Genomic DNA, 25,719 nt, shown 5'->3' on the forward strand with positions numbered 1-25,719 from the left:
CTCAAAGGTAGTTCAGTGCATTTTCTTCACCTACACAATTAGGTACGCATTAGAGACCCAGTCCCACTGAACCACAGAATTTCTAAAAGAGAACGATATTTTTATTCCTAATAACAAATACTATTGCTGGATTTAAAAGTATTAAAACTTTAGCTCCGTAACGACGGCAATGTTAATTGCACATAAAAGTTAACAGTTACACGAAAAGTGAGACGGTATGTATGGTGCCCCAATAAGAGAGATTGTGGATTGAGGTGCTACAGTGACCTCACCACTTCATTGACGTCATGGATTGCAATTGTTTACGATAACCAAGTTGACTAGCTGAGCACGGCATAGTTTAAGTTTATTATTTCCTTGTGCCAATCAAATAACTCAGGTGAATTTACTTAAATGTACAAACGGTACTGAAATGCAATGCAATGCATTTGGTATGCACATACATATTTGCTAGTTATGAGAGAATATAATATCGACTTCGTACTGGATGCGTAAAAGTGAATGTGTTTGATGGAGCAATATGAAAAGATGGGATTTTCCCGTTAAAGTGAGCACATTTTACTTAATACTCAATTAGCTGCACGGAATGAAGTGTTTATTGATTGAAAAACGTTGTCATCAATAAAATAAAAAGGTGACTATTATACAAAAAATTGAGATATCTAATTGATGAGGATCCGGGTCAATATCCGTCCAACCTTTAGCATTCAGGTAATGAACTGCTTATAGTGAATGATTTCCACATTTCTGGCTGTATAACTTTTGATTCATGGGAAATTAAGAAATAGCGCTTCTGGTATATTGAAAAAAATGTACTAGATTTTACGAGTTAATGATTTCCAGCAAAACACAACTACATCATCCATACATTATTTTAGATGCATATTAAATATTTATATCATGACTGTTGCTGTGCATTTATTGTAACAAGAGGTAAATAGCGGATGAGATATGGGACAGGTAATGCAAACAGAATTTGCTAACACAGCCAACACACAGTTGACTTGCTGATATTGATTACGATTTAGATTTGCAAAACAGTTTAGACCTGATTTCGCATATCACAAATAATTAATCGAACATGTACATACTAGGCTCGTCGTCGTTTATCTGGTCTGTGATGCGGCTAATTGAACCATTTTGGTTCTGTTATTGAACTGAACATGAGCAGTTCTGGAACTGATTGCAAATTCTCGTTGAATTGCAACCTTCAACACGGCGACTGAATAGTGAACGTAATAATAATGCAACAGGTGCTATTTCATCTGTACGAGCCATTCAACAAGTACAAATTGGCGAATTCTACGTCTAATCCAGGTATGACTAACGCCCAAGTCATCTCCATCCATACATACACAATAATTATCTCCTTTCTTATCATATCAAGCTTATCATGCAATGCTCATTACGAGCACCTTATGATGTACATACGTGCGTCCGTACGTGAGTCGATCAAGTAAAAGTTAGGTCACCGCAGACCTGGTTTGGCTTGGTTGGAGTTGCCTCGTAGTAATGACTCTTATTGCTGGCAGCTTCTTTTCCAGTTAATTCTCGTCTTTCAATTAAGAAGTTTGCGTGCGTCATTAAACTACTTCAAATGCTATATTTTAGTTCCTGATTTTTGATAAGTGAGTTCGCGCATGAAGCTTAAAAGGACAAGGATAAAAGGCTTATTGACCAGGTACTTTTTAAATTCAGACACGCTTAGTTTTCATAAGTATGTCTCTTTTTTGTAATCAAATAAGTTTTAAAATAGGCAAAAAAGAAGATATGTTCATATCGTATAAGATACTCATTACTGCGTAAGTCACATTGTAACAATTTGGCAGTATATAAATCCCGTAAATTCATATATTTTGTGTACTCTCACCAACTTCTGGATTCTTATTCTTTATTGGTATTTTTCTCTATAGTAAAACTCGATGTATCGTACGACGTATTTAGCTATCGAAAGTTTTTTGTCACGTTTTCCACTAAAAAAGTTGGTCTGTCATTCATCTGCTTCGTATTATATCTCTGGTCCACAAGGCAAGGGTTGCTGTCTCCTTCACACAATAAACTGTTGTGAAAGCGACATTTGACATACTCATTTCTTTAGAATGGTTGCATTGCCCCTTCATATCTGCTGCAGTACGTGTTATGTGACAACAACTCCAAGTTATGCCACAGCAATAAATAGCTATTATTAAACCACAGACTGACCACCAACCACAAAATCAATTTTACCCTTTATAAATATCAGTAGGTTTGAACTGAGATACATTTATTGAATCTCTTAGCTCAGTATTATGTCTATAATAAAGGTGAAGAGGTATTTGAAATAGTCAGAATATCATAAAAGATGAAAAATTGTACCTAGAAATAACGAACACAAAGAAAAATTCAGAAAGTCAATTTCAGGAAATCCTAGTTTCCTCTGATTTTGTTGATAAGTTTAAAATAAAATCCAAAAGTTGGACCCCAAGTCTCATATTAACCAAGCAATCCATTATGCCGTTGGTTGTGCAGGTCAAAAAATTTGCATTCGTCCCTTTCACCATGACATTGACTTTAAGTTTGTGCTCAATACACCGGGAAATGGTTTGGGACATGCATGCTCAGGGTAACCCATTTTCATTATTTATAAGAACAAATCAATGGCAATGAGAATTTCTTCAACATGTCGGCAGTATTTTCTATTCGTCGTAAATATAAAGCACACGTCGTTCAGCGTTCAGTGGCCGTTCGCTGAATTTTATTGCTCTCATTATGTACCTAAACCTAAATACACATGCATTCCCGTTCAACTTTTGTCATTATGAGTTTTCTCATCCGTTTGTTGTTGGATATATGCACGTATGAATGTATTGGATTTGCATGCATTCATGATATTATATAGCATAATTAAAGGCTGAGTTGTACCTTGTGCATTTGTCCTGCTGTTTTTTACAAGTTCATTGTCGTATCAATCTCCAGATCCCTCATTGAAATATGTTCCAATACAAATTATAACGTCTGAGTGAAATATATCTAAAAAGTGTTGATTTTTCTTGATAGAATAACTATTTAAATAGTACACGATTGTTTCTGAGAATCACAAATTCCAGAAACTAATAGCTATTGTGCCACGTTGACTCGATATACTTTTATCAGGCATTCATTAATAAGGCATCATAAAAATGAAATGTTTCGACTTGGACTAGCGTGAAATGTCGTGATGGTTGATAAGTCGAGCATGTCAAATCAGGGAGAGAGAAGAGTAAAGAGCAAGTTACTTATCCAATCCACTGGGTGGGGAAGCATTGGCAATAACAATTAATTTTAATTTGTTTTTCAGTTTACACCATGAAGATTCATAGAAAGACTTGATAAGGATTATGGTCAAGCAAGTAGGACTGTAATGTTTTGAGAATCAGGCATCGTGTTTATAAGTATAGCGTAAGATCTTGAAATTGTAAACTTTAGAAGAAGAATATCTCTCACGAGATGTAAATATTGTTTGACAATGTTTACTTTCAGGAACATTTTATTGTTATCGAGAGCCATCGTAGGTTTAGGATTTATTAGATTTGTGTCAACTTTCCTCTTCCGAGAATTCACAGATAATAGTTGTACAGATTATTATAATGCCCTGCCATTTGTTCTGAAAGTTTAAAGAAACATGTAAAAGTGTTCTGAAACGAAACCTATGTATGCACAAGATAATATCCTTGGAAATATTAGTAGCTTTGAGTTTTGTTATTGTGACCGTTTATGCTACTGTGAAGTTATGCAATTATACTGTCGTGCATGTCAGAAACTGATGAATGGTGACATTTTCCCAAACATGTGTTCCTGCGTTATTTCTCGGAACGAGGCAAAGTATCAGGTGCAAGGTCCTCATAAATACTTTATGCAAGTATCAGCAACACCATTACCTCCAATTCAGATAAAAGAGAAAGCACTGCATACAAAGCACCGCATTCATAGCACTACGTAACGCTATGTTCTGGGCTGTATCAATGTAAATACGCAATGAACACGCCATGTCACGTGGTCATTATGACATTTTATGTGGTGTGAAGGAAAGCTCATGAAACCTGCTGAATGAAACTGACTCAAATTAAGGCTCTACGGTCACGGCGAGTAAAAGAGCAAGTCAAAAACAAGAGAAAATACAACTATAAAATCTTGATAATCTGAAAATCAAAGAGCAAAAATTGCGCAAAATATATGTTGTGCAGGGAACCTAAATACTTGCGTTTGTCTGGTCTACTTATCACTTTACGTTTATATGTTACCCGGAATCGGAAGGTTGAGAAGAGGAGAATGACAGAATGGCATGCAAATAAAAATCGCGCTGCAAATGGCATGCAAATTAAATTGTAATAGCTTTTAGAACTAGCAAATCAAGTACAAATGCATAGACACTTTTGGTGCTAGATTCAGTAATGTTTAACTCGCAGGATTAAAGAAATGAAGCAAATACTTGCATGTGTTATGAGTTTTTAAGTATATTTTATCAGTTGTAGCAGTTGAAGGTCTGCAAAACTCTACGTTATTACGTTGCAAAATTGGAAAAAAATTATCCGCATATGCAGATACCCAGAATTACGGCTGCTCGTTCATGTACATACTTCTTTTCCTGTTAATCGTACATTTCTTAGAAATCCGAAATGCTCGAATTTCCTTCTGGCTCCAATGTCCACCCTCGATAATTCTCGGGCATAATCTTTAATAGAAATAAGGACACGATGGAATTCTGCTCACATGATGCCAGTAAAAATCCCACTTTCTATTTTCCGTTCTTTTCTCTGCTGAAGCATTGCATACATATATTCATACCAAACATAGCACAAAAGGAGATAGGGTCGTATCGCGCTAAGCAGTGCACATATAAAGTACGTAAAAAAGTACGTGCTGGGTAGTGACGTCGGCCAAAGAAGGAGAGCAGTCCAGACTTGGTCGTCGTGTGGGTGAGATAGATAGTCTCGCGGACGGAGAAAGCCTTTCTCTCAACTTTCCCGTCCTGGTGAAGCGAAATCGATATTATTCTGGAGCTGAGTGCGGGTGTCTTACTTACTTTGTGGCCGTGGTTATTCCTCTCCGACGACTCCGAATTTCGGTTCTCCCCCTTTCTCTCTCTCACTAAAGGCCGAATCTCCATTCTGGGAAAGGGCAACTTCCATAGAATGCGTATCTTTCTTGCCACCAAACATCCAGCACGTACCAGACCCTCGGTTGTGGGCTTTCCTGGAGACTCCACTCCACTCATCGTTTGGGAATCCCCAGTTTGATATTTCATTCTCAGTTTGCCGTTCCGACAGCAATACACACAAATTGTGAATCTGACAGTATGAAAATCACGAAAGGACATATAGACACCAGGGTTATATTTTCAGCAACAATAATCGATCATCTTGCAAATACTCAGTCTTTGTAAAATAAAATTAATAAACTATCAATCCATATTCTACATTTGAAAGCTTATGCAAAAGAAATCTATATTAAAACTTAAATAAGCAAACGGTGATATTATTCCGTGCAACGTATCGACACCAAATAAATAAAAACAAATTAACAATGGGTTCCCCGTCTATTGTCGTGTTTGCAGATTGGACGGTACAGTGTCAAGTTAGAGTAATAAAGGGCAGTGGACCTTTGTCGTCATCGTCAGTGATCCTCCAGGATGAAGCCTCCAGCCGTGTCTCTTCTCGGGGAGAGAAGGATTTCATCAGCACTTTCCCTCTCTTATGTTGACATCAGCAACGCTGCATTCGAGCTGGAAAAGTGTCGCATCTCAAATCTCAACCAAAGTGATAGACATTCGACCATCAGCATAAAAAATGCTATCAAGAAGACGAAGACGTTGCCTCTGACAAACTCTAATAAAATTTCAAAAAGTTCAAAATTTTCGAAAAGTTGCAAAAGTGTGATTGACTGTTGTGAAAGCGATGGCATCATTCTCAACGTCAAGCTTCGAAAAAAGTTGAGCCAAAGCCTGAAAAATATTAACATTTCCAGTCAAAATTCTTCCGAGAACAAGATCAACAACCGATTCAGCCAGAGTTTAAAAGAGTCTCAACAGATCTCGGACTACAACGAAATGAATATTACTGAGAATTATGTGGCTCAAATTTTATCTGACCCTGGAGCTGGGAACTTCCGGTCAATGGACGAATTAAGGATTTTGCAGAGCAATTACCACTCTGACAGGTAATAAGCGATCACTCAAAATTACTCTCGTTATAAATTATGATCTCATAGCACTCGTATCAAAAGTCATCATTAATGTTTGACATTGTTTACTTATTGGCTGCTATTTATTAATGATACAATCGCACGTATGCACACCTCAATTCATCATTCACGAATAAATTCTGTCATATTGATACTTTCCATGATTCCCTCATCACAATGGAATTCAGTCGATACGTCGTTCCTGATAAAAAGGCATTGAAAGTTGTCAAAGTTTTGTTTCATGAACTCGTCTCATGAAACAAGCTGGCTGTAATTCAGGTTAGGTTTACATTCGAGCTGACAAATTGACACTGACAATAATGAAATATATGGATATATATCCGTATATAGATCTGTGAATCAAATGCTGAAACAAACAATCATGCACATCACTTATAAGTTGTTACGCAATAAACTGGAATGGCCAAGCATAAGCTGAATATAACCGAATAGTAATGTTACTAAGGTCGGGGTATTAAAATTAAAAACATGCATTACTTATGCCGAAATGTGTTTAATTTTAATGCATGGATTCATAATCCCATGTCGCATCATAGTTAGATTAATTTACTAATTGTGTGAGACATGTACCATCTTCCATTCCATTTGCATGAAAGGGTGGATACAATTGACGGTACTAGTCAATAAATTAATTTATCCGTAATCATAATTCGTAATCGCAGGCAATATTCAATTTGAGCTAAAATCAATCTGAATCATTCATTATTATGATGATGATGATGATTTGATTATGGTTGATCAACCGTCGTTGTTAACACGGTGAGACAACACATGTACAAGTGCTGTAGGAGTAATGTGTGAATATTAAACAAGGGAAGCGTATTAATATCAGTATCAACATTAGAGAGTTGGAGATTTTTTGTACTTTTACTTGTACTGTACTGTGACTACAGTACAATACAAAAATTAGTACAAAAATCAAAAGACCTGGAGAATTTCATTATTTTGTACTCTGAAAAAATTGTATTGTAAAACTCCGCGAAATAGATGAGTCAAAAATTGAGACAAATCAACTCATGATATACAAAATGAGAATCCCTCCAACATGTGCGTTTAAAACGATCAAACCAAAAAGTCGAAATTTTTTACCCTTGACCTCGATTAAAACGGTCACCAGGCTGATATAAGCCGAAATGATAGTAATTTCTGAACTCCTCGCTTCAAAGTGAACTACGTCTGCAACGGTTGAAATAAAATATTAACATTTTTGACCTTTGACCTCGTGAACATGGTCACGGGGTCTTCATACGTTAAAGCTATGCAGATTTCTTAAATTCTCGCCTTAATACACGTCTAAAACAGTCGACACTTAAATTGCGACCTTTGACCTCGTCCTTTCGGTCATTGGTTGGTCGTAGGTCAAAAGTATTGACGACTATAAATTCTTGGTGAAATTTCCTTTAAAATGATACCGCATATGAAAATTAAGATACAATTTTGCGTTTACTTCACGCCAGGGTGACCTTGACCTTGACCACAGGGAGCCCATCTTCGAACTCGACCTAGGGTCAAAAATTAGAAGCAAAATGGCGAAAACGGCGTCTGATTACATTGAGGCGTTCTAGAGATATCCTAGTTGCCAACCCTTGATTTTTCCACAGTAGTACAAATTGAGCCCGTGTTTCAATTTGTCTACTGTAGACTGTAGAATTAGTACAAAAAGCTGATGACGTCATCATCTAGAGTCCACAGTACAGTCTACAGTCAGAGTACAAGGAATCTCCAACTCTCTATTACACCAAATTGTATTCTAACTATTTCTAACCTTGTACATGTATTGGTATGTCATATCAATATGTATGTACATACATGTTACATACCCAAATATTCTCAAATTCCATATTATACAAACATATGCACACACTGCAGTTCAGTGAAAACTTTGACATTATCATTGCCCATGTCATGGTTCTCAACCACATGTGCGTACTTATTTGATAACTATATAGCTTAATGGTAGTTAAACTATTTATATATAGCCTCCGAATGTCGTAGAAACTAAAAACTTTCCAGTGAAACTTTCATGCTACGACTTTTTAATTTTTTAAACCTTCCTTAAGGCCGTCTCACGATTGAATTGGGAATTCAATTTCTGATGCTCAGAACAGCTCAATTTTTTGCAAATGTTTTCACGCCAACTCAGGAGGGGAGCTTGCGAGGTTGATAATAACAGATCCTGATGCCCTTTGGATATGTGGTAGGGTCCTATGAGTGTACTAAAACCCTGAAGTGGTTTGACTCCATAGCCACATTTGCGCCCGCCACACCCACTCAAAAATGCTCAAAAACCGCTTTCACTCCGGTTTTCACTCACTCAAATCCACGCCAAAAATCCAATTTTGCTCGGATTTTGAAATTTCTTTCACCATTACACTCCCAGATAGTTGCTTTCTTCAATTCGATATCAAACTCAATATTTTCGAAATTATTAGTATTTTTAAAATTTAAAATTCTGAATGAGCATTGTTGTAGTAATCCACAACGCAAATTATGCCTGCGAAATAATCATCATCAAAATTGAGTTTGACATTGGATTGAAGAAAGCAACTATCTGGGAGTGTAATGGTGAAAGAAATTTCAAAATCCGAGTAAAATTGGATTTTTGGCGTGGATTTGAATGAGTGAAACCTGGAGTGAAAGCGTTTTTTGGGCATTTTTGAGTGGGTGTGGCGGGCGCAAATGTGGCTATGGAGTCAAACCACTTCAGGTTTTAGTACACTCATAGGACCCTACCACATATCCAAAGGGCATCAGGATCTGTTATTATCAACCTCGCAAGCTCCCCTCCTCAGCTCTCTTACTTTTGGCGTCTTTCAGTCCTTCCACCCAAAAATTGACATTCCTATCTCGCTGGAAGTTATGTACATTCCGTTCGCGTTCCTTCCGTATTCTTCCAAATATAAATTTGAGTGCTTGTAGACACTGTGGACGAGAAAGAGAAGGGATCGAGGCGCGGTGTTGCCAGCTTCAACGTCTTTGTGCAAGAACGCCAGCAGTTAGAGCGATGTGTGATAATTAGGCTATATACATATTGTATGTACATGAGCGGACGAATGTAAATGCGATTTATGGATGTATATAGGCTGTAAATTAAATAAGGGTGATGTTAGCTCGTCTCATGTGATCTGTATCTGTTGTAGGCAGCAAATCCTGCTGCACATTATTTAATATTTATCGGGATTTATATTTATAATTTCAAATTTCAATCAAATTGTCATCATAAGTGAATTTTACTAAAACCTCAGCCACTGCACATTCTCCATTGTTCGGGCTCTATTCAAAATCTTGAAATGGTTGTCCAGAAGTGTAAAAAGTTGTAAGAAGTGCTAAACTTTAAACGGGGAAGATGCTGTCGACAAGTTTTCTACAAGAGGCCCTGTACTGCTGTCGCCTGCCTTATTCCCGACGAAGGGGCCGAAGGAGGAGCAGGGCACGACCCTATGCACCTGCTGAAGGATGTGGTGGGGAGACTACCACGACCTCCGATGATTCCCCACCAGGCTCCTCAACCTTTATGACAGCAGAAGGACAGTTCACCCAGATTACCAAAAAGTATTGTTCACTTTCTCCATCAATTATACACGCTGCGACAATGTTAAGGTCGACATATGTAATGATATGTACGTTGGATGAATATGTCTAAGAAAGAGATTTGCATTTGTATTCGTACAATGCATAAGGTTGTAAAATACAAGCTGTAATGTAATATTTGTTCGCGGATACCAAGAAAACGTTGAATCGGCAGTTCATTTTGCGTTGGTGATGCTAAGTACATGACATGTGATCATAATGTTTTGATAATTGAAATAATATGGCTATAGTTTCAATAATTTTCATACATTAGGCACACTGTTATGATAACAGACATTTTGTTTATTTTATAGTGTTATGCTCGTCCACGACAAGCTCTCCCTCACCCTCTCCGTCCCTGATGTCACAACCCACGCTAATAATCAAGCCAGTCCTGACAAACTGGGACATAACGCCCTCCGTCCCTCCGAGTGGACGAGTTGTTCTGTCCCAGTCCATCAACAAGCTGACATCCTCTCAAATCTGAACATGGACAAGACCAGGGGGTTAACAATCAACTCGACATACGATCCCCTCCCTCGATGTCAGTACCAACACCCAGGTCACGGCGGCAAGAATAACACGACTGTGCTCCTAATAGAACCAGGGGAAACTAAAGTTGCTACCTCAAGCAATTCTGACAATACCAATACACTTGCCGTGATTGGGCCTGATGGGTCTGCCATGTCCGGCAGTAGTGGGGGTGCCAGTGGGAGCAGTGGTCAAGGGCACAGTTGGTTCAACGGACTCTTGGGCTGCTTGAGACCTGTGTGGACAATCTTGGGAAAAGCGAATCATGACTTGAAACATCTCAATCAAGGTACACAAGTGTCCATTATCCGCATGGTTTATAAATATGTGTGGCTATAAAACATATTACATGTGGTTGCATTCGATTCATTTAACTTAATATCGTGTTTTTTTTCCGCAAACTGCAGCGGACGATTGGGAAATTCCATTCGAACACATAAGGTAGTTTGTTCTTAGTCCATTTCATCTCATATTTAGCACTTTTCGCATATTAACTCTTTGTATTAATACCAATTTAAGTGACCTCGAGTGGCTGGGGTCTGGAGCCCAAGGTGCTGTCTTCAAAGGGAAGTTGCGAAGCGAGTGGGTTGCTGTCAAGAAAGTTCGTGATGTCAAAGAGACTGAGATAAAGCACTTACGAAAGCTCAATCACCAAAATATAATTCAGTTCAAGTGAGATTCCCATAAAATACATTACTCACTCAACTTTCTGACGCGATTTGTCCTTTTTGCCACACACACAAAATAATTGACATCGTTTATAATTACAGAGGAATATGTACTCAAACTCCAATCTATTGTATAATAATGGAGTATTGTCCGTTTGGAACGCTGTATAGCATAATTAATCGTGGAGAAGAAATTCCCCCCAAAAGACTCGTGGATTGGTCAAAACACATCGCTTCGGGGATGAATTATTTACATCATCACAAAATTGTTCATCGTGATCTCAAGAGTCCCAAGTAAGTGTTTCATATTTCTAAACTTTATTAAGATCTACCGTTAATTTTGTATAGACATTTCAACATTGATTGTTCGTATGTTTCATAGTATACTTATTGGAACAAATGAAATAGCCAAGATTAGTGATTTTGGAACGTGTCGCCACTACAATGAGCAAAGCACAAAGATGAGTTTCGCCGGAACTGTGGCGTGGATGGCTCCAGAAATTATTCGCAATGAGCCATGCAATGAACGAGTGGACACTTGGTATGTATATTTAATTTATTATCATTTTGCCGGATTACAAAGAGGGACACGGACAAGGCTTTTGATGCTAAATAGATCACTGTACATATAGTAGATAATTTGTGGAATCATTTTCCCTTTGTTCAAATCTTGAAATTCGCAGAATGAGTCTGAAACTGAAGTTTAAATTAATTAGCAAGGCAAAAGGTATATGCTTTGAACTATTTCATGAAAGGTTTGCCTACTATGACGTGCAACCTCCTTGACATTTTAATTTCGAGGATTACATTATTTTCAAAGTATTTTGATTTCTTTTCATCTTCGTCATTATTATTTTTGGCCGCATATATATATTACCTAACTGACTTTAGACTCACTACTAATAAATTCAGAATTGGTTATACACTTACTCGTACTTTATTTCTGTTTACGAAAGTGTAGGCGTTCCGCCCAGTAGTCCACTTTAAATTAAGTAAATATATATACAAGCTCTCCGACTCGTGGGCCTATGTATGATAGTCAGAAGAAAGCTTTTCCAACGCTGATGATCGAGTTTCAAATTTAGGTCAGTTTGATTAGTTTCGTTAGTTCTCATGACTCGAGCAGCTTTAGGTAGTGAAATAAGTGTGTTACGGAACATCAGAGATAGTAATCCGGGCACGCCGTCGTATAATGAAATGAAACATCAAAGGGAATGCTGAAAATCGTAGCAGTAGTTTCATCCAGATCTCAAGTGATATTCAATATTTACTAGCTTTTAGGTGTACGCAAAAGACTATGCTAGCAATGAACTAGACTTTATGTTAATAATAAATGAAACTCGCATCGCATGGATATCTTTCATAAGTGACTAATATTATCATTTGGAAAACTAATTCCAGGTCTTTCGGCGTAGTTTTGTGGGAACTGATAACTTGTGAAACGCCCTACAAGGATGTAGACTCTTCTGCCGTCATGTGGGGAGTTGGCAACAATTCTCTGCATCTTCCTATGCCTGCGTCTTGTCCCGAGGTAAGCACAATCAAGACATAGTCAAACTAGGATCGATCCGTCTTTCTCTGCGCAAAAATAAATGATAATAATGCTGTCATTGGGTGAAAGTCTATGCTCATTATTATTATGAATATGTTTTATTAGTGTACATAGCTTACGTTATGCAGCATAACGTAAGCTACACTAATGAAGGGCACAACTATATTACTTATCGCCCTTTGCTCTTTAATAAGCTTAAAAGTAATTTGACGTTAGCAAGGCGTTCATTTGTCAATTTTTATTCATATACATACGTAGTATATGCAAACAAATGTCATCAGCACAACTAAAATATTTTTAATGCTTTACATCGGTAAACCTGTGATGTGACGAGGATGATTAATTTGATTAATGTTTTTACAGGGTTATAAGTTGTTAATAAAACAATGTTTGAGTCTCAAACCAAGAAACAGACCAAGTTTTAAACACATTGTTCTCCACTTGGATATTGCCTCTGACGAAATTTTAGCCACACCACCAGATCAATATCTTCGAATGCAAGTAAGTTGAAATAATAGTAAATAAATAAGTCTCTCTATGTACTTCGAAATGGTTTCTTGTTTTCTTGAAAGTGAAAGAGAGAGAGCATATGCAATAATAGGACTAGTTCAGCATATATTAGTTTATGAGTGAAACATGGCTTTCAGCTTGTTTATGTACCACCTTTCAAGTCAAAGTACATAAGTAATTGCGTTGTTCACGAAACATTTGTTACGACAAAACTCGATCTGCAGTCTGCAATATCAACTTGCATGAAATTCTAAATATGGTTTAGTATCAATGTTCTAGACTTATATACCTGTTCTCTGGTTAATTGAATTGTGTTATATATGTACTTTCTATATGCATTTTCGCTGATATGAGTTGCTTGAATTTTAGACTACCTGGAAAGAAGAGCTTAGAGAGCAGATGTTGAAGGCGAGGACTCGGAAGTCGCATTCGAAAGCGGAGGATGCTGTAATTCGCAAAAGAAAAGAAGAGCTTCGACATGCGCAAGATATTAGAGAACATTATCTCAGAAAATTGGAACGCACAGAGAACCTTTACGTTGAACTGAGCGAATTTCTCGGAACGTTAAAACACAGAGAAAAGGATTTGCTCAAGTAAGTAATCATTAGACATGTGTCCACTTTATAGAACTAAAATATACAAATTTCCCCCAAACCTGTATTGTTAATAACAACTTGTTTTGATTTAGGAGGGAGCAACAAGTAGGACTGAACCCAGCATCCAAGTACAAACGACGCTTCAAACCGTTATTCGAAAGCAATTCGACAAACAACCATTCCAACCCAGTGACTGTAGACTATCCTCCTCGAACTCCACTGAGGAAAAGGACTGCTCTTCTTGTTGTAAATTCCCACTCAACGGATAAAACTGACGATTCTACGACTCCCACATCCCCAGAGCATGTTTTGAGTGGGATTTCTTATGTGAGTATAACAATAAGTATTATAATGTGGTATAATACTACTTTTTGTGTCCGTTCCGTAATGTAGTGTGCTAATATCCACTTTCTTTTAGAACGAGCAAGATGAAACTAATCCAGAAGCTTCAGAAACTCGAGAACTCTACACTGAATTAAATTTATCCTCGCAGAAGCCTGAATCGGTGTTTAGAGAGCAAATTGATGCAGAAAATGACCTGCCAGCCACTGTCTCTGCTTTGGCATCTTCTACTCCAACCACAACTGGAGGAAAAGGAAAATGCCTGCCGTTACTGCTGAATGCAATATCTGTTGACTCTGTGAAGACGAACAGATATCGCAAATATCGCCATCGAAGATCCAAGAGTCATGAAAATTATTCTAAAATCATGTCTCCCAGGAATAGTCCGCATCTCGAAAGGGTAAGTCATGTTGCAGAACATTGATTGTTCGAAATGTGATAAGTTTATGTGAAGGGTAATACGAATGATGAAAGGGTCTTGCACACTATGTATTAAGTGAATTAGACTCACTGTTGTGGCATAAAGGGGCCTACATATTGTCGCCCTTGGAATATTAAAATAGAATGTTTGATAATGGAGTCTCCGTTTGAAATTGAATGAAATTTCTAAATTGCCTAAAATATTATATACTATTGCAAGTAATTTCATAGGTTCTAACGACTACACTGTGCATACCCTTATTCATTGGTGGTTCTTCTTCTTATGAAACTATTTGAATTGACTATCTTTCTTTATAAGGAGATTTCGTTTTCAGCCTTTGTGACGATATCTATTACAACTTACGTTTCCTTTGTTCTAGGTTGTTGGGACTCCGGTCACCCACTCGTACTCACCGTGCGCGTCATACTCTTCCTACCGTACAAATTATAATCATCTAGCTCATAGCGAGACTCAGACAGACGAATCCAGTTTTTGCGACAGTGCTGCAAATACCCCTTCCTCAGTTCTCCCCAGTATTCAAAACACGTACAACAAGGACCTCAATTTTCGCCAACTGCACCTAAACCTGCCAACATCCCCCATGCGAGGAGAAGATTCAAAAGTTACTGATATGTCTCTAAGCTCGGAAGCCAGTAGTTCTAAAACTCCTGGATTCGATACATACCTCAAACAAAAGTCGTTTACGACCCCCACCGTGGAAGAGGAGGACCAAATTCCGGAGGAGGACACTAGCCACGAATTTCTCGAAGAAAACTCTCCTGGGGGTCTTCTTAACATGAAGCGCTCCATCTCTTCAACATTGGACGAAGAGGACGAAGAGGACAATCATCTAGACCATGCGATCGGAGGGATGAGAAAGTCGAATAATAATAATGAATACCACAATGGCGAATCGAGTGACGACATGTTGGACACCTTAGATCGTGCTGTAACACAATTGTATCGAAACACCAATGGGAACGGGAGACGAAGGAGTCCTCTGACCTCGTCATCGTCCACTCCATTCCCGTGTAGAAGGTGCTACAAAATTTAATGAAGCCAACTATTATCCAAATGTATTTATGACATAAATGAAACAAAATCTAATTATTGAAATGCTTTCACTAGATGCAAGTGCACATGCAGCAGTAGTGTAGCCTCATCCGGCCCACACTCTTTTCCCAATGGGAATACAAACAATCTTGGGGGAAGGAAAGGCCGTCACGTGACTGAGGACGAGGAAGATGACGACGAAGACGACTACGAATATGAAGACTATGTTGACGATGATTAATAATGACCAGTTTCTCAAAATTTAGTTTCCCTTATTTTAAATTACAAAATTCGATTATATTTGTTATATTGTGATAAATTAAGTGAATTAAAAACACGATGAGTTTATGTAAATTGTTTAATCGCTTCAAATGATTACATAATAAAGCTCCCTATTAGCTTAAATATAAATACTGTTAGACATGAGTAAAGAGAGAATATAATAATAATATAATTAATATAATAAATCGACTATAATAAATCGACAATGTCAAAATAACAACAAAGGTTACCCTACTTTATATTTATTATTAAAATCCCAGGAACGCTTGGATTTTTTCATGCATTTTTTTCATGGATCCATATTCTAAATCCTAATACGTATTACGTACCATATACGTACCATTTTACATGATACAAATTCGCTCATAGCCCAGGGAGCAGGGAAATTCGAACCAAATTCTTCAGCCAATGTCAACACGTCAGAAATAAATTTGTAATCAATTGGACATTTCCACATATGGCTCCGAAAAAGATTACAATTAGTGCGATATTTGGCCTACGAAGATTTCTAGAATTTTGACGGTTTCTTAAAATTAATTGTGCAACTAAGCTGATTAAAGGGGAGGACGGACAACGACAGGAATGACCAACACAAAAAAGTCGGCGAGTAATGGGAGTACTTCTTCTTACCTGGAAGTTCCGATGAGCAGTAACAATCGCACGACACCATCTCAGGCGTCTCGGACCAAGGGGAAGCGCAAGGTCTCGTCGACATCTGAATCTGGAGGAATCTACCATGGAGAACCAGATTATAAAAAAGACCTGTCGTCTATTCTCCTCCTACTCTTCCTCTACATTCTACAGGTGAACTACTTAAAATTCTGGTCTTGTTACGGTCTTGCCAATACCATTATTAAGAGTAAAGTAAAAGTATTAACTTGTTTGTAGGGAATTCCACTCGGTCTGATTGCATCCATCCCAATGATTCTGTTGAATAAATCTGCAGCGACGTACACGGAACAAGCCAAGTTCTCCTTTGCCTACTGGCCCTTTAGCCTTAAATTATTGTGGGGTACGTATAAAAATATCCCGATGAGATTAATATATCATCACATCATCGAGTTTTAGTACATAGTATTAAAAAAATGTCGATTCGAAATGATTTTTTCGATTTTTTTCAGCTCCCATTGTTGACTCGATCTACTCGGAGAGATTTGGACGAAGAAAAACGTGGTTGGTGCCAATGCAGTACCTCCTTGGAATTTTTATGTTCAGTCTTAGTTTTCAAGTTGATGGCCTGTTGGAACAAGGGAACATTACAAAGATTACCGCAGGTACAGGGTTACTATCCTTATGTAACGATTGAATGAACAACTATAATTAACTTAAGTATCAATACCCAAATAAGTACATAATATGTACATACAAAAATTTTAATTTGTAATTTTTACTTTTTTCTTGCAGTCTTCTTCTGCCTTAATTTCCTCGCTGCGACTCAAGATATTGCTGTTGATGGGTGGGCACTAACTATGTTGAGGAGGTATAATTTTTTGGATGCCGTATTACTAAGTTAGGAGGCTTAGTTCGACAACAAATTGTCACTCTGTAAATTATGCTATAAGTGTGAAACTTGTGGTATCGATCGTTTCAGGGAAAATGTTGGATACGCTTCCACATGCAATAGTGTTGGACAAACGGCTGGTTACTTCTTGGGGTATGTTGTTTTCCTGGCTTTGGAATCTGCGGATTTCTGCAACAATTATTTGCGATCTGCAGATGCAGCGAAAGCTATTGGAATGGTGACCCTCTCTGGTATTCAAGAATTTGCTGCTCTTTACTATTCATAATCTATGAATAGTCAAAATAGCATTCGATTTCATTTACTTAGATGTTATTTTTATTAAATATATAGAATTCCTCTACTTTTGGAGCTGGGTCTTCCTAATCACCACCACTCTTGTATGGATTCTAAAAACTGAGAAACCAGAGGAAATAGACTTTTCAGATGAACCTCGTCTCAGCCTTGTAGATAGCTATAAATTGTTGTGGCACATTATTCGTCTAAAATCTGTAAAGAGACTTATTCTTTTCCTACTCACATGCAAGGTTGGTGTCCATATATTCTAGTATATTGAACATAACTGTGTTATCTGATTGATGTATACATTGTGTTAATGTTTGTCTTCTAATTCAAACAGATTGGCTTTGCTGCAGCAGACTCTGTAACAGGACTAAAATTAGTAGAGGCAGGAGTTCCAAAAGATCGCTTGGCCCTATTAGGTTAGATTTATCACGTGATATCAGGATGATACAGATTTGCCGTAAGATTACCTGAAGTCTGACTGAATTATTTATTTTAGCAATCCCAATGACCCCTTTGCAAATTGTCCTGCCGCTTTTCATAAGCAAATACACTGCTGGTAAAAATTGGTTACCTAATAATCTACAATAATCCAATGAACTAAACGAAATAACCTTTAACTAGGGTCAAAACCAATGGGAATATTTATAAAAGCTATGCCCATCAGGTGAGTTTATCTAGCATAAAAATGACTACGCATGATCTCATGATTATTTTTTTTGCCCAAAACAGACTTGTATTTGGTCTTATCTTTGCTGCAATTGTATACGCAACCCCGAGGTATTTTGCATCTGCAGATGGTTCTTATGGATGGCCGTATTACACGTTTTTAGTGTTGGTATATTCCATACATCAGGTTAGAACTTATAATAAAAAGCATATATATTTTAATTGAGGTTGGATAACATGTTCATACGAAATGTGGGTGTGGTTTAGATCTCTGTGTACAGTATGTTTGTGGCAGTGATGAGTTTTTTCGGTAAGTTTCGGTTTTATTTTCAATGTATCGTTGAGGGAGATTTGATATAAAATATCAGAAGTGAATGCTTCACATTATATGGAAAACAAATTCTTATTGACGTGAACATAATACACAGCTAAAACATGTATTTGTCTTTTTCGAACAGCCAAAATTAGTGATCCCACCGTTGGAGGAACCTATATGACTCTTCTAAACACATTAAGCAATCTTGGGGGAAACTGGCCCGGAACTTTGGCTTTATGGATGGTGAATAGACCAGATTGATGAAAATCTTAAAAATCATAATTATTGAAATAATCATGTACTATATTCATTTATATTTAAGGTTGATCCACTTAGTCGTAAGTACTGTGAGGCAAGATCTGATAATGACTGTTCCACTCATGAGTTAAAGCAGGCATGTAGTTTATGAATGTTTCATTTAATTGCTGGATCACCGCATTCATATCCACCAATATATATTAATGATTTTATTTGTTTCTTTTTACAGGCCTGTAGCTCTACTCTAAAATCTAAATGTATAGCAGAAGTGGACGGCTACTATATTGAGTCTGTAATTTGTGTTATTATCGGTCTAATTTGGGTTTACACATGGGGCAAGCCAACAATTAACAAATTACAATCGAAATCTGATCGACAGTGGAAAGTTCAAAGCTCTGAATCAAATAGGAAAGAACATTGACTAGCTTAGTATGTTATATAAGTAAAAATTATCGAAACCAATTTTTTTAAAGATTCTGAATCTAGTTTATACTTTTCCTTTAAAGGTGCGGACATTGAAGTAACTTCCGCACGAATTATATAGCTTTAATGTACAAAAGACCAAGGTCCCTGCACTTGGGGGGTTGCTTTGGAGATGAATTCGAAGCTACAACAATGTTGTAGCTTCGAGTTCATCTCCAAAGCAACCCCCCCTAGTACAAAGACCTTGACAAAAGACTGTAAACAGGATATATGTTGCTACGTTCCATGGATATTGGGATATCCTCATCTATATGTTGTATTGCATTGCATGCTTGCAAGTCACGTTTTTATCTCAAAATCTACCAAAGTACCAAATAGTAACTGGGTGGTGCTAATTTCAAGTTTTTAGAAAATCGTGTCGCCTTATTGTCAACTAAATTGCAGGTGTAATGCACTGATAATGCAGGTATAGCTATAATTTTATTGACATAAGATATTTATTACTAATTAGTGAAAATGTGATATTTTTCAACAACTATTGAGATCATTTAGTTAGTTATACAAGGTTGGAATTACGTAGAGATCAAATCTACACGTTTTAAATAAAGTATGATATACATTAAAATAATAAAAACAATTTATCAAACATAAATCTACAAAAACTGATCGAATGTTAAAATGCAAAACTTACATTCTCCAAGAACTTTGTAATTAGTAAACCACATATCAGTATAAAATTAAGTAACGTTATTCCAATCACGCCAAATGCCATTGGAGACAACTTCCATACCAGGATGAACCATAAGGTGATTAGCAGTGACAGCAGGTACGGCTTCAAAAGTTCAATTTGTTCGTTTATGCAGTAAAAGAAATAGTTTTTACACTCCGACAGCTTCATGTTTCGTATGCTTCAATTTTAAACCAGTTGATCTGCATAAGGGATGAAAATATATATTCATATTCTTAAAGATTCTACCATAAATTAAAATTGAGAAAACTTACAGTCAATAAATCAATAATGTGGTACTTAGGTAAGTCAACTAAGCTATCGCCGTTACAACTGGTCCACTTGGAGCCTGCCACACAAATGAAATGAAAAGTGACCTCAACCCTAAAATCTTTTTTCATTCTTCTTACATAAGACTTTTTCATCGAGTCAGCAGACTCGATGGTGGAAATCATGTTAATTTCTTTGTCCTATGTAATAGTATCATGTGCCATCATGCGGCAACCCGAACTTTTTCACTTCTGTCAGTGGGTATATGAATAACTGGACGTGTTGGCCTTGTAGAAAAACACGTTGTAAAATTATTCTGTCTCTGAGGTGCAAATCCTTTGTTGGAAGTCCACGAATTCATATAACCATCCTACCTCAACTCCTTGTATGAGTTTATCTTCCTTACAACCTTCAACTCACAAAATCTGCCTCAAAACCTTCAACTCAACACTCGTTCATATCATGATGCCTCCAGTTGCTAGCTAATTATTACACTTTCCTAAAAGTTGATCCATAAAAATTTACTTGTTTTATCATGCAATTTAGCGTAAGCAAAAAACTTCAGAAAAACCTTACATAAAGCAGAATATATAGATGCATTTGCATTTTACACATTGTGTTAAATAACATCATGTTTCATACTCAATTAAAGTGTTGATTTTCTGTTTTAAAAGAACTTACATCTAATGGAATTCTCCATGCATTGGATGCTTTTAAAAATAAAATATAGTCTGAGCGAGACATATGCATATTGTTGAAATGATGTACTAACAATCAGTATGTGCATAAAAAATTGCCATGCAACCCATGCAACTCTATGTATGTACCTCTATCTGTAGTTCTTTGTACAATTCTTCAACTACCTGATCAATTCTCAGTGTGGGATAACTTAGGATTAGGATTAATTTGTGCACCTATCCTTTAAATTTTACAAGTTAGAGTAACTATTTTTTGCATAAGCGCTTGCTTTGTACAGAGTAAGAGTTTGGCAGTAAGATGCCAAACCACAACTGAATGAGAACCATATTTTTCAGAGGTGAAACAAAGTTGACAGTACGAATTTGCATACCATAAACCAGTACCTATTTTTACCAAAGCTTTATGCTTTTTTAGACAAGTTAACTTTTCATTGCGTGTTCTTGCCAATTATAAATGACAAACGCTACCGATCAAGATAGAGGGGAGAGTAATTTTGATAATTTTTGTAAATCTGTATGTAATAAAATGTTGTCAATACCGAATCTATGTAGTAATCTAATCCATCCATCCATCCTAGGCAGAATGTTCGGACTATTCGCTTATGCTAATATTTATGCATTTATTAACAATAGATTAATGTATGCAGAATTGGGTATTTTCTTTAAGTGTAATTTATTCCACCTTTCTTCCGTTATATTTTATGTAGTGTGACGGTACATGACATACATATTTTTTATAATTATACATTTATTCGTTTCATGTAGACATCATTAAGGTAGATAATTAATTCAGCTTAAGTTCATCATTAAAGCTACGGAGATGCAAATGCAGCTTCATAATATATCATGGCTTACATCATATGCGGGAATTACGGAGGGAATTGGCTTAAAGTAAATTTATATGTATAAATTAAATGTGCTGGCGTGACCCTAATGAAGGTAGGTCATCATGGTTTTCGACATTCATACATTCTGTTTCGTGGGCATGGTTTTGTAAAAAATTGTTCGTAAAATCCATATTAATTCACCTTTTTTAACCTTATGCTCTCAAATGTATTAGAGTAGTCGAGGAGAATGGCGTATTTTGTTATATTATAGCTTTATTACATTACTTATATAGCACTATATATGTATATCATGACCGCATCAGAAGACAACGTACCTTTATATAAAAAGAACACAACAAGGGTGTCTGTGTGTATAATTGCTCTAGTCTGTAATTACAAAATTATACTATATGTATTCAATATATATATTTATATATATATATATTTATATGTATAGTGTACTCAATAATTGCGTGATTCTCATGTTCGCTTTTAGTAGAAATGCTGCATAAAGTGCCATTATATTTCTGATTCATAGCATTTAAGATAACCTCATATTTAGCACCAATAAGTTGTAAATAAGCAATTCTTTAAGCAATGGCATGTTTTGATTTTACTTGACAATGAATACATTGATATACAAATAATTAAAATTTAATTAATAGTGTGAAAATAGTGAGGAACAATAACAGAGTTAACAAAATAATTTAGTTTCTCAACAAAATTTGCAAACACAAGTAAATCAAGAAATTAATAACAAATCACTTGTCCTGCTTCAAAAAGTACATGCATCCATCCATACGCACACTTGGCTATTTTTATTTAGCATAGTTGGCTTGTTTCTTTATACTGGCTATTAAACCAAGTTACTTATTTCCACTCTGAACACTTATCACTAGAGCGTAACTTATCTCGTATGTAGCGGTTTTAATTAATTAATCAGTATAAAACACATTCATTGGTTTAGTTTGTTCATGGTAAATTAGTTCTGATGCACATTTCGTTATACCCTCACTAATGAAGAAGACTTTCTGTTATCGATGCTTGTATCATAGGTCTGTTATTAAGTAGCTTATCTGGCAATTTATTACCAAATCAAATTTTACATGATAAGACTCTTTTATTTTTTATTCAAAAACGAAAAGTCAAAATAATCAACCTTGGCATTTAAACTTCGCAAAGTTCAAAATTTTAAACAATGATTTTCAGCTTTGGAGGGTGATTTATGAAAAGAACTTTTTTTAATTTACAGTGTTTTACCCAAAGGTGTACGCAGATACAGATTGAAATTTGTAACTTTGGATTTGTAAATCTTTTACGGTAAAAACTCTTAAAATGGATGGATGGGCGACAGCTTGTCTGGATAAAATAAGTCAAGTCTTGATTGCCGTTGATTGCACCCACAAAAAAAACATCAATTCATAGGAATTTGTTCTCTCACAAATTTATATAATTTCACAACTACGACGTCAAAGAAATATACTTAACAATTGCGTAAAGTAATAATAACTTTAAAGCTTTATATATAACTAAATAAGAACTCAACATTGTGGACTTGGATCGAGATTCTGTCCTGAGGAATGAATGAAAAATTGACTGACTGTAATTTGATACTTAAAAAATATTTCTAGTAAAATAAAACAAAACTGTACATAAAATATTGACAATTGACAAACAAGAGCAAGTTCATATGGTGGGGACTTTTGAAATTCATATAAACTTTATACCAAAAAAAGGTGTTTATAAAACGTTAAAAATAAGGCTATCAGAGCTGATGGGACTGAATGAACCTATTATTATACTCGATAATCGTGGCAAACGACATTATGACGGCGCATTATTATGAAAATTAATTATTAATGGCAATGTACTCATCTGTCTCTAAACAAACTGCACTGTACTGTCTTCTATTATATAATATGTAACAATAATAATAATGTAACAATATAGCGTCATTTGAATTGAAAGCGTTTAACCTTGTCCACTATATTCTAAAAAGACGAATAATGAAACAAGGAGTAAAATTTTTAAATTGCACCTGTTTGAAATAATAAACCTCACAGTACACAGCTCGGCTTTTTTCTCCATTAAATTACAATTAATTATTATATTTATGTATTAATTTTACTTTAAGATTATACTTAATGACATTGTAATGTAATTAATTTGATGTAAACGTGTCGGGAAGACTAGAGACTTTTTTTTCTGGAAATGGCTGCCTTAGGTCAACTTTATTAGTTATTCTAAAAGATTGTTTTTTTCACTGCTTGCTGGGTTGTTGGTGTGTTAAGGTACTTGATTGACATAATATAATAATAATAATAATAAGGTTCCATGAAATTACAAATGATATGATTGATGAAAAGAAATTGTAGATGAGAACACTTGTGAAATTCATTCAAATTCAAAGCATAAAGTAATCCTCAGTTCGTTGCTGGCTCGTAACAATTGTTTTTTTTTCTTATAAGCAACTCAAAATGGAGGCATTGATGGTCTAGTAAAACAAATGATGCAACGATTCAATTGGACTGAAAATATGAGCCCTATTGTAATCGGTTGTTTATAGAATGAATCGCGAAAATTGAGTAATAATGATTGGTTGTGAACTACGAGTGTGTAAAAAGATAAGGTCCGAGTTGTCCAACTAAAGCATACACATATTATTATTCATGTAGTCAATCAAGTAAACGGTGGTCGTGATTATGCGCTTCGATGGAGTAGTCCAGTCGGTGGAATAAGTAACCGTGGTGGTGGTGATGGGGGTCGTGGATGAAGACAAGCCATGAGGTTGCTCCGATACTTCCAATAAATGAGATAATTTTGATTCTTGTTTCATAGCAACCTAATTTACAGAAAGACATCAATCAGGTTGAAATCCATAAGAATCCTTTTATCAACAGAATTAGTTAACTTTCCGCGACAATTTTCATAGCTTTGTAAAAATTCCGAGCCTTAAAATTTGATCTCTTCAATTTTTTAAAGTAGAAAAAATTATAGCAGAAAGTTAAATAATTATCTTTAAAAAATTTACTCGTATTGACGGAGGTGCATCCTCTGCAAAAAGAAATAAAATTCATATTTATACTCATTCATATGTTCATATGGTTTGGCAAAGTGAGAAAACCAACGCTAACCTGAATGATATCTCGGCAGTCGTTAAACACTCGACGGATATTCTCCGTGTCAACTACAAAGATTCAGATCAAAATTAATGCAATTTTATTCTCCCTCAAGGTAGCTAAGACAATTACGGTAGGTATCCAACAACTTTCTACATCCTAAAAGCATGAACTATTTCGGACTGGCGAGGTCCGAGGTCCGCCAACCACTGTGGTAAAAATGCCGTATTTATGAAAAACTGTATACCCTAATTGAATAGCTACCTTAATTCGCCCCATATGATTTATTCGTATGCTTACAACAATTTCCAATAACATTTATTACCTGCACATGTGAAGTGAGGGTAGCAGTAATGCTTATTATCCCCACTTGCTGTGCTGATCCGCTGTTATAATTTAAAAAATGGATGATCACTTTTCTCTGCTATGTAATATATGTATGTAGCGCACTTTAACATGAAAATACTTACGAGAAACTCATCGCGAATGAAATACTTGGCGCGGACGAATTCGGGGTCATCGCCGGGTTCCGATGCCGCGTCACTTGGCGTCTGGTATCTCGTAAAGTCGGGGAAATAGTCTTCCAGCTTGGACCTGCCAGCCTTTATTTTCTCCGCCAACAGGTCTTGTTTGTTTAAAAACAGAATCACTGAGATTGTCCGTAGCCATCTGAATGGGAAGGAGACGATAAGCACAATTTTAAAAATTGCACATGCATTCATCATAATAATACATTTCTTATTTATATTCATTGCAATGGAATTGTAAATTAGTTACCGACCTGTTGTTCCAAATGCTTTTGAATAACTCGAGGGACTCTTTGAGCCGGTTTTGGGAAGCTGCATTACATAGAAAAAGAGAATAAAG

The 25,719-nt window shown here is 36.2% G+C and overlaps 3 protein-coding genes and 1 long non-coding RNA gene across 16 annotated transcripts in view; 2 read left to right on the plus strand and 2 right to left on the minus strand.

Annotated features, from left to right (window-relative positions):
* The first annotated feature begins 25 nt into the window (after nt 1-25).
* On the plus strand, nt 26-15,964 carry LOC110842400 (probable serine/threonine-protein kinase HSL1). 3 transcript variants are annotated; one of them, XM_022088139.2, is made up of 14 exons: nt 26-711; nt 5,573-6,174; nt 10,104-10,609; nt 10,728-10,761; nt 10,840-10,992; nt 11,091-11,282; nt 11,371-11,529; nt 12,390-12,519; nt 12,904-13,041; nt 13,420-13,643; nt 13,739-13,973; nt 14,065-14,388; nt 14,789-15,447; nt 15,538-15,964. In XM_022088139.2, the coding sequence occupies exons 2-14, from the start codon at nt 5,648-5,650 to the stop codon at nt 15,701-15,703; spliced, it is 3,447 nt and encodes a 1,148-aa protein (XP_021943831.1). In that variant the 5' UTR covers nt 26-711; nt 5,573-5,647; the 3' UTR covers nt 15,704-15,964. The 3 variants fall into 3 exon arrangements, with proteins under 3 accessions (XP_021943831.1, XP_035707169.1, XP_021943833.1); XM_035851276.1 differs by lacking the exon at nt 26-711 and adding an exon at nt 1,505-1,681; XM_022088141.2 differs by lacking the exons at nt 26-711; nt 5,573-6,174 and adding an exon at nt 9,310-9,771.
* Nucleotides 15,965-16,110: 146 nt separating this feature from the next.
* Nucleotides 16,111-19,863, plus strand: LOC110842401 (acetyl-coenzyme A transporter 1). 6 transcript variants are annotated; one of them, XR_004834721.1, is made up of 16 exons: nt 16,111-16,548; nt 16,633-16,756; nt 16,866-17,018; nt 17,149-17,224; nt 17,336-17,496; nt 17,597-17,790; nt 17,883-17,964; nt 18,045-18,104; nt 18,170-18,212; nt 18,278-18,401; nt 18,482-18,524; nt 18,673-18,773; nt 18,853-18,924; nt 19,018-19,217; nt 19,295-19,339; nt 19,477-19,863. XR_004834721.1 is itself a non-coding variant. In XM_035851306.1 (16 exons), exons 1-14 carry the CDS (start codon nt 16,327-16,329, stop codon nt 19,207-19,209), a joined length of 1,647 nt encoding a protein of 548 aa, XP_035707199.1. In that variant the 5' UTR covers nt 16,111-16,326; the 3' UTR covers nt 19,210-19,217; nt 19,295-19,308; nt 19,477-19,863. The 6 variants fall into 6 exon arrangements, 4 of the variants coding, with proteins under 4 accessions (XP_035707199.1, XP_021943835.1, XP_021943834.1 ...); XM_035851306.1 differs by having other exon boundaries at nt 19,295-19,308; XM_022088143.2 differs by lacking the exon at nt 19,295-19,339.
* LOC110842403 lies at nt 19,837-21,181 on the minus strand. Of its 2 annotated transcripts, XR_002547346.2 has the most exons (3): nt 20,349-21,181; nt 20,214-20,287; nt 19,837-20,141 (listed from the first exon to the last, which is right to left on the minus strand). It is a non-coding gene; the product is annotated as an uncharacterized LOC110842403 (long non-coding RNA). The 2 variants fall into 2 exon arrangements; XR_002547345.2 differs by having other exon boundaries at nt 20,214-20,355.
* A 379-nt stretch (nt 21,182-21,560) lies between these two features.
* Nucleotides 21,561-25,719, minus strand: part of LOC110848319 (guanine nucleotide-binding protein G(s) subunit alpha) — a 30,776-nt gene continuing 26,617 nt past the window's right edge. For 4 of the 5 annotated variants that reach the window (XM_022095506.2, XM_035851325.1, XM_035851322.1 and 1 more), the window contains 6 exons: nt 25,634-25,691; nt 25,323-25,521; nt 25,178-25,238; nt 24,868-24,920; nt 24,765-24,787; nt 21,561-24,575 (listed from right to left, as the gene is read on the minus strand). In XM_022095506.2, coding sequence (XP_021951198.1) covers nt 24,566-24,575; nt 24,765-24,787; nt 24,868-24,920; nt 25,178-25,238; nt 25,323-25,521; nt 25,634-25,691 — 404 coding nt within the window. In that variant the 3' untranslated portion in view covers nt 21,561-24,565. Of the gene's footprint in view, nt 24,576-24,760; nt 24,788-24,867; nt 24,921-25,177; nt 25,239-25,322; nt 25,522-25,633; nt 25,692-25,719 lie in introns of those variants that run through there. The other variant, XM_035851333.1, reaches the window with a different exon arrangement.

Source organism: Folsomia candida, unplaced genomic scaffold, assembly GCF_002217175.1.
Source record: "Folsomia candida strain VU population unplaced genomic scaffold, ASM221717v1 Fcan01_Sc001, whole genome shotgun sequence".
In the NCBI taxonomy this organism is placed as follows: Eukaryota; Metazoa; Arthropoda; class Collembola; order Entomobryomorpha; family Isotomidae; genus Folsomia; species Folsomia candida.

Excerpts from the sequence above, each read along its gene's own strand:
- LOC110842401 (XM_035851306.1), top strand. The coding sequence starts at position 16,327 with ATGACCAACACAAAAAAGTCGGCGAGTAATGGGAGTACTTCTTCTTAC. Across the intron at positions 17,497-17,596 it reads TGGAATGGTGACCCTCTCTG|AATTCCTCTACTTTTGGAGC; the intron begins GTATTCAAGAAT and ends TTAAATATATAG. Across the intron at positions 18,925-19,017 it reads CCACTCATGAGTTAAAGCAG|GCCTGTAGCTCTACTCTAAA; the intron begins GCATGTAGTTTA and ends TTCTTTTTACAG.
- LOC110842400 (XM_022088139.2), top strand. The coding sequence starts at position 5,648 with ATGAAGCCTCCAGCCGTGTCTCTTCTCGGGGAGAGAAGGATTTCATCA. Across the intron at positions 10,762-10,839 it reads ATTCCATTCGAACACATAAG|TGACCTCGAGTGGCTGGGGT; the intron begins GTAGTTTGTTCT and ends TACCAATTTAAG. Across the intron at positions 10,993-11,090 it reads CAAAATATAATTCAGTTCAA|AGGAATATGTACTCAAACTC; the intron begins GTGAGATTCCCA and ends TTATAATTACAG.